The 8,864-nt window shown below is 33.6% G+C and overlaps 1 protein-coding gene across 1 annotated transcript; it reads right to left on the reverse strand.

Annotated features, from left to right (window-relative positions):
• Nucleotides 1-7,087: 7,087 nt before the first annotated feature.
• LOC126723189 (UPF0481 protein At3g47200-like) lies at nt 7,088-8,636 on the reverse strand. The gene has a single exon (XM_050426492.1). It carries the CDS (start codon nt 8,634-8,636, stop codon nt 7,329-7,331), a length of 1,308 nt encoding a protein of 435 aa, XP_050282449.1. The 3' UTR covers nt 7,088-7,328.
• Nucleotides 8,637-8,864: the final 228 nt, after the last annotated feature.

Here is an 8,864-nt window from a genome sequence, read left to right on the forward strand (position 1 = left end):
ATACAGGGTTTCTAAATGTTGAATTACAAGCAAATTGGCATGGAATAAAGCCAACAAAATGGTTGATTAAATTCAACCTTACATACTTGTTAAAAGAAAATTAGTTGATTATAAAAACATTAAAATCCAACCTTGCAGGGTATTTTTATTTTTTTTAACTAAAATCCCAAAGTACACGTTACAAATATGAACTCAATTAAATTACTAAATTATAAATCTTTAGCTAACTTTGGGTTTGTTTGGATACTACTTATTGCTGAAAACTGAAAACTGAAAACATTGTAGCAAAATAATTTTTAAATGTGTGAATAGTGTTGTGGAACTTAGTTTTAATTTTTTTTTTTTTTTACTGAAATTTGTACTTGCGGGTCCCATGAATAGTGCACAGGACCCACACAAAACACAAATGCATACATCTGCTATTTTCAGTGAAATCCAAACATACACTTTAATAGTGGAGAACAAAAATAAAGTGAAAGGATGAAGAAAAGAACCTGCAGATTTTATTTGAAAGAAATTGCTTGTATACTTAATTCCAAGAAGCAACAAAATCTTCTAGAGATCACTTCATGTCTAATGAAGCAAGCTTTTTTTTTTGGGGTAAGAATCATCTCTCCTGATATTGCTAAAACTCACTCATAAAAAAAAATAAATAAATAAAATTGTACACTTGATAGCTCTAGTTCAAATGCTTTTGTTGTTAGGACATATGTGATTTAATGTTAGGAATATAGGTCAATATAAAATTGGTTAATCCTTTGACAAAACGCACTATACTTGTAATTGGGTAGATCTAGGATGTGTTTAATGCTTCAAGGAACAAGGTTTTAAGATAAAGTGTTAAAGCCATACAAGTCTGTCCAAGAAACAAGGGAAGAAGTGTTGGATTTTAAAACTCGACAGCTAGTATCTATTGAGGTTTAAAAAGCTGCTAAAGCCCGATGCTCAACAACTAGCTCGACAAACAAGCTATCTATCGAGGTTTATGAAGTTCAGTTTTTCAGAATTGATTTCAATCCAATCCATGAATACATGTTTGGGCTTTCTTTTCTCACAACCTTAAACATATATAAGGATTGTTTTAAGGGCCATCAAAGGTTGTGCGAGTGTAAAGTAAAGTTGTGTTCATGCAAATTGTGAACAGAGATAGAATTTGCCCTAGTTCCGCTTTCTCTTGAAGAAGCTGCTGTTGTTAGGACATATGTGATTCAATGTTAGGAACATATGTCAATATTTTATGTAATTGGCTAATCCTTTGACAAAACGCACTTTACTTGTAATTGGATAGATCTAGGATGTGTTTAATACTTCAAAAAATAAGGTTTCAAGTTCAAGTGTTAAAGTCATGCAAGTTTGTTTAAGAATCAAATAATGAAGTGCTAGATTTTAAAACTCGACAGCTAGCATCTATCGAGATTTAAAAGCTGTTGAAGCCCGTGGCTCGACAGCTAACTCGATAGATGGCTATCTATCAAGGTTTATGAAACTCAGTTTTTCAGAACTGTTTTTCATCCAATCCGTGAGTATGTATTTAGGCTTTCTTTTCTCACAATCCTAAACATATATAAGGATTATTTTGAAGGCTGTCAAAGGTTGCACAGTCACACAAGTGTGAAGCAAAGTCTTGTTCATGCAAATTGTGACCAGAGACTGAATTTGCCCTAGTTATTCTTTCTCTTGAAGAAGCTGCTGTGTTTGTACACTGTAGGGTTTTGTGACCAAGGAGTTTAATGATCTTCATCATGTGATGAACTAAAGAACTTTGTAGCTAACATCTTTCTCAAGTTAGTAATTAAGTCTTGTACTGGGATCCACTCAATTGGTTAGTCACGTACTAGGAGCTGTGCATTGAAAATAAGAGATTGTCACTACAGAATTAGTCCAATTGGGTATTGGGGTAAGGGTTCAACTGTAGATTGGTATAAGACACTAGAATTCCTTTACTTGTAACTGCTTGTTTTGATAATAGTGGATTCTCGAGAATAGTGACCTTAAAATCACCCGATGGGGTTTTTGCCGTGTAGGTTTTCCCCATTCGTAAACAAATCACCATGTCAATTTAATTTCCGCTACATACTTATTTTAAATTGGTTTGTTTGTGCTGCCACATACATTGCATGTTAATTTGATTAATTAATAAACTTGACTAATTAATAAATTAATATATCACAAGAGGTCAATACATTCTTGGCCTATCAGCTGTGTTTGTACACCGTAGGGTTTTGTAACCAATGAGTTTCGTGATCTTCATTGTGTAATGAACTGAAGAACTTTGCAGCCAACATCTTTCTTAAGTTAGTGAGTAAGCCACATACTGGGATTCACGCATTGAATTGGTTAGTCACATACTAGGAGTCATGCATTGAAAATGGGAGATTTTCACTATAGAACAAGTCCAATTAGGTATTGGGGAAATGGTTCAACTATAGGTTGGTATAAGATACTGGGATTCCTTTACTTGTAACCGCTTGTTGTGATAATAGTGAATTCTCAGGAGTGGTGACCTTAAAATCACTCGGTGAGGTTTTTGCCGTGTAAGTATTCCCCATTCGTAAACAAATCACCGTGTTAATTTAATTTCCGCTGCATTTAGTTAATTGGTGATTTATTTGTGCTACCATGCATATTGTATGCTAATTTAATTAATTAATTAATTAACTTGACTAATTAATTTGTTAATTCATCACAAAGGATCAATGCATTCTTGGCCTATCATATGCGCTCCAATTTATAGTGTGTTCCCTCTCTCTTTGAAAGAAAAAGCACAAAAGAAAACACGTCATTGCCATGACTTCATTCTCAAAAATTTGCAAGCATCACACAAGTTAGCTAGCAAAAACATTAATGATGAAGGGCCACATGTCAAAATCTTGGCATTGCGGGGATTGACTTCTTGGGGTCTTTTGTGTGACAGGGAGAGAAACTGGATCCAGAAAGAGATGAACACACGAACGACGCATTGTGGATGAATCATTAATGTTTACCACAGGGGGACTAAATTGGTAGCTAGGATTATTGAAGAAGTTTTTTTTGGAGAAATAATTACAACAAACTGCTAATCCTGTAACTTGAACCCTTTTCCCCCTAAATTCCAATTGAAATCCTGAGATTGGATAAGGTTGATGTTGGGAAATTTAGACCCCGGTTGATAGAATTAACAAGTTTTAAACCTAAGTTGTTAATTAGATTTATTATGAATAAAACTTGTTAAAACAAACAAACATCAATATCATGTCAATAATGAATGCAGCGGAAAAGTAAATTAAACAAGATATGATGATCCAGGAAAACCAATGAAACAAACTAGTTTCACAGTAAAAAATCGAGGGGGGGGGGGGGGGAACCTTCCCAAAAAGCAATCCACTATAGTAAAGAGAAGTTTCAGATTAAGTACAAAACCTTTGTCCCTAAACACTACAATCTCCGTAGATAAACTTACAACAGAAACCTTCTACCGCTTCAGAACCTCTGAACTTTTAAACATATGAAAACCACCCTTTTTGTTGCACGGATCCCAGTACGTGACAACTCCTTTGCACGAATTCTAGTACGTGACTCACTCACCAACTTGAAGAAGATTGTTGGCTACAAAATTCTTCACTTCATCAACAATGGAGATCAAGAAAAATCACATTTTCTATTTTTCCTCTGTGCCATAGAAAGCACTATTTTTTTTCTTTTAGTCAGCTTCAAAATTGTGTTTCACTCTTTAGTCTCTCTCTGAATCTCTCTCTATCATGAAACCACATGCACTAAGATTTTTTTATAAAAGCTTCTGCCGCCTGCACTATTACTAATTACATTAAGAATAGTATTCTTATACTTGCATACTACTTCACCTATTTCATCTTAAAATAGAATTCTACGTGGGTTGGACTCTATTAGGTGCCATGCACCCCAGCAAATATGAGGAAGGGTCACTAAAGAGAGTATGGACATGTTCAGAGAAAAATTAATTACTAATGCAGCAGTTAAAAAGAGTGGCCTTATTCAAAATGAGGAAAAAAATAGAGGAAAACAAATTTAAAAAGTAATAAAAAGTGACATGTTAATTAATTAGAGTAACAAATAGTATGACTTTAAATAAAGTAAAATGGAAGAAAAGAATATATATATATATATATATATATATATGGGTCTGGTTCAAGTTACACCTGATGTAACTCTAAGTAATGTTACACCTCCCAAAAACTTGTTATAGAATTCTTCTTTTGACAATCTCACCATTGAATTACATATTCTATATATTCTTAACATTCATGCCAATTTTCATGTCAATTGGATATTATTTACCATTTAATCCGTAAACTTATCTTTTATGCATTATTTTAAACAATTGATTGATGATATAATTTTTCATCTTTGATTACCTTAGAATTTTGCAAGTATGAAGAATATACAAAAATAATATAATTTAATAGTAGATTTGTCAAAATTCACATAAAATTAAAAAATATTAAGTGATGTAATATTATTTAAATTTACACTATATGTAACTTGAACCTCACTCTATATATATATATATAGCCAATGCTAACTAATTTGTCGAAGATTCAAACTGACCTCAAAATTTTAGAACCTAGCCTTTGATTTGTATAATTGTATTGTTGTATATATAGAGTATATAAATATATAAGAAGTAACTGGAATCGATGCTACATGATCAAAGTAGGGAAATATACCAAATTGGTTCACATGGCAACTGAAGAAGAATAATAAGGTGGAATAGATACACGAAAACCTAAATCTAATGGGATGTATCTAGACCTCAAGTTTGGTAGGTCCTAGCCATATAACTCTCCAATAGCAGCGCTGATTTACGAAGTCCAGTCCGTGAGAGAACTATAGTTGGGCCCAAATCTTCCTAACTAATGAGTAACAAACACTTCTCTCAAGAAAATTCTCCAAGCCTTGGGCCAAAATCTTTTCTTTTTCTATTTTTGCGATGGCAAATGGCAATTAGACTTGCAATTGGGCAAAAATGGCCCATTACCATCAATTTTCAAAATAATTTGCCCAGAAACACTGTTTCCAAACTATATAGCAATATACCACTTTTTTAGGTACTCGAGCTTGCCAAGCTCGAGTACCATGTTTTTTTAATCCACTATCGCCCCATATTCAAGGAGCCCTATAGTGGCGTTTTTAAGCCTTATAGTGACGTTTTCGGGCCAAAAAACGCCACTATAGGGCCCCTTGAACCTGTTATGGGGACTTATAAAAAATTTTGCATGAAAACGCCGCTATAGGGCTCAAAAACGTCACTATAGGGCTTAAAAACGCCACTATAGGGCCCCTTAACCTGTTATGGGGACTTATAAAAAAAATTTTGCAGGAAAACGCCGCTATAGGGCCCGAAAACGTCACTATAGGGCCCCTTAACCTGGTATTGGGGCTTAAAAACGCCGCTATAGTGCCCGAAAACGTCACTATAGGGCTTAAAAACGCCACTATAGGGATCCTTGAATATGGGGCAACAGTGTATTAAAAAAACATGGCACTCGAGCTCACCAAGCTCGAGTACCCAAAAAAGTGGTACATTGCTATATAGTTTGGAAACAGTGTTTCTGGGCAAATTATTTTGAAAATTGATGGTAATGGGCCATTTTTGCCCTTGCAATTGTGTTGTCTGTAAATTGTCTTAAAAGTGGACCATGACCGTTTTTTGTATCTTGTCCCAGCCCAGGGACAGAGCTATTCATTACTGGATAGAGCTATTAATTTGCAATGGTGCAATGCCCCCCAAATTTTATATTTTAAAAAAAAATACTAATTTTAGTAATTTAGTTCAATAAAATTACATTTAGCTCCCTCTTTAACAATATCATTAATCATTTTAAAGGCCATTAAAAAAGTTATAGATATAAAATGAATAAAGAAAATTAATAAACCCAAAAAAATTAGGACAACAACAAAAAACTACTAGGTAGCCTACTCGAGAGAAAAGAAAGTGAGAAACTACGAAGGGAGTATTTTTCAGCTATGAATGTCATCAAAACTGACATTCACCAAAAAAAAAAAAAATGGAATGAAGATGAGTATGGATTCAATCATATATGATTTTAAAGATCTATAAAAATTCCAAATTTTCCTTTCAGTATTAAGAAACAATGATTTTGTATCTTTCTCTTTGTTGACGGTTTGTTAATACTAAATGAATGCTTATTTTGAGTTTTATAAGGATTTTTTTTTAAAACTTCTATTTTCTAACTCCAAGTTTTGGCTTTGTCCATATCTTGTCCCCATCATCCTTGAAGAGATGGTATTGAAATATATATTTACAAATGGAAGGACTTGTAATGGTGTCGTCTTTAATGGAAAATTGCAATTAGACTCCTCACATAGAAGCATGGTTTTTTGTTTGTGTTTGGCTAGGTGAGAAACAATGAGAAAATGCAGTCGGTAAGAACCCATTTTTTAGTGATATGTCTTTTTTCCCCCTAAAAATATGAATTGGTTCATATCAGATTATTTGATGCTCAAATTATATCACTACAGCACTCTTTTAGACACATAGGATAAAAGATAACAGAGGTAGACGGAAGGACAAAACTTTTTAAACAAAAAACAAATTTCGTACAAATTTTAGAGATGAAAACAATATTTTAGACAATCTAAAAACTAGCTAGCATATGTCAATTTTTAAGACACTTCACAGCACATTGTCATGAAATAAAGACACACACACAATATATATATATATATATATATATATATATATATATATATATATAAGGCTAAAATGAATAAATCAAAAGTTGCATGATTTAATTGAATTTTAAATAAAGTTAGAACATGTAATTTGTAATTTAAACTATATGAGCCATAGAAATAGTTTTTCTTATTAAAATGAACTTATGTCGTACATGCGCAACACACAGGACATTGACATTGGATAGTTATTCTTAAAAGAAGAATGTATAATAGGCATTACCCACACAAGAAACAGTGATATTATTATTAGCATTCAGTGGTAAAGCGAAATAACAGAAGACAGAACAAACTCTTCATGAAAGCTGAAACAATGTTTCAAACAACCAGTGCCCAAATATATATAAAAAATAAATAAATAAATAAACAAAAAAAAAACGACCCTATTAGGAACAAGAGGGAATCACAAGCTGATCAGACGCAGTGGACTTAATCTATTTAATCGTACTCCAGATAGAAAATACAAAGACTACAAGCCCAACAACAGTTAGAGTGCCTCTCCAAAGATTGGAGCAATAGGTACTTGTAAAAGTTCCCATATTATGGTTGAAACAATTATCATAGTGCTTATTAAGCTTTTCAGCCATTTCTCCGTAATAGGAATGATTTGCCACAATTTAAAGGCCTAGGTCGTTTACTAAATTGGCAACTGCTTCATTGCTGCCTAACCCATTAATTATAATCTTATTTTCAACGAACAACTCCACATCTTCTCTAGTGTTGATAAGATAATCCAACAGCACAATATAGTTGCATATATAAGATTCAGATGGATAATGGCATTGCTCCAATGCCATGAGGTTACGGAAACTGACCTCAGTTGCATCATCTACAGTTAATGTTGGGACCTTCAACAAAGTTTGCATACATTCCAAGCATGGAAACCATTTTAAGCACGGTAAGCAATTTAAGAACCACGAGATATTGAAGCAAGGAAATATTTCCAAGATCGGCAATTTCTTGAATTGAATGTCAAGTAACCTACTCTCTTTATCAATATTTCTGAACATTACTCCTGCCCCGTACAGCTTTGTTGCACTATATAGATGACTAATAGTGTCTCCCTTGTCGTATTGAATAGATGGACAGTAGGAATATCTGACCAAATCAGTAAAATGTTTTACTTCCTTCCCATCTGGTACTTTTGACTTAGAAAAAGAAAAATACCCACAAGCAAGATCAAGAAAGGAAATTTCATTGTTTTTCCCAGAATAGGAAATTTGATCATATAACTCCTTAAGAATAAAAAATGGAAGTTGGTTCTCAAGTAGCATCAAATCTTGCTTGATGCCCTCCTCTAGCCATGGTTTACTTAATATATAATCCTTTTCATCTTCTTTCTTCGCATCATTCTTCAAGAGGGGCTCATTTTCTTGACTCCTCTTACTCCTCTTCTCATTTTCTTGGCTCCTCTTCTCATTTTCTTGTCTCCTCAAGAAGAGCTCAATGATAAAGGTTGAATCCACTAGAACCATTTTCACGAAGTCTTCGCTGTTTAGTTTAGAGATCTCTGCATAACAATGGCGAATCTTTACTTCATTTTCTTCAATGATCCTAGCTATTTCCTTTTGGCATTTTCCAGTCCTATAACAGAAATCCTTGAAGTATCTCACTTTCAGCATTTCCATATCCCTCGGTACATTTTCATTTTCCTCGTCCCTTAATTCTTTTTCACCTCTCAAATCTTTTTCACCATGGTGAAAAGGGCCTATTGAGATTAGCTTTGGAGTATAGGCCTCTTTTTTTACCTGGCGAAGTTTCTTGGGAACCTTGTAGATGCAACACTCACGCCACTGGACTGGCTCCATGACTAGTGGAACGTCAATGATCAACTCTTCACACATAGGATTATTTTCCATGACTATTGGAATGTCAACAGCACTAGTGAGCACCATCTTGGAAACTTCATTAATCTCCAAGTTCATATTTCCTAATGAAACAAAAACAATAATCACTAAAATTTGGAAAAATTTAATTGTTTTTCAATAGGAACCATTTGCAATAGCTTAGATTACTATACCTTCTTTAGCCCTCATGGGATGATATGGGATGATATGCTTATCTTCTAACTCTATTTCATATTGGGTATTTTTCATCTTTGCAGAAGGAAAACAAAAAAAAAAAAACAAAAATTAGTAACAACTAGAGCGATC

The sequence above is a fragment of the Quercus robur genome, chromosome 4 (genome assembly GCF_932294415.1).
Source record: "Quercus robur chromosome 4, dhQueRobu3.1, whole genome shotgun sequence".
Classification (NCBI taxonomy): Eukaryota; Viridiplantae; Streptophyta; class Magnoliopsida; order Fagales; family Fagaceae; genus Quercus; species Quercus robur.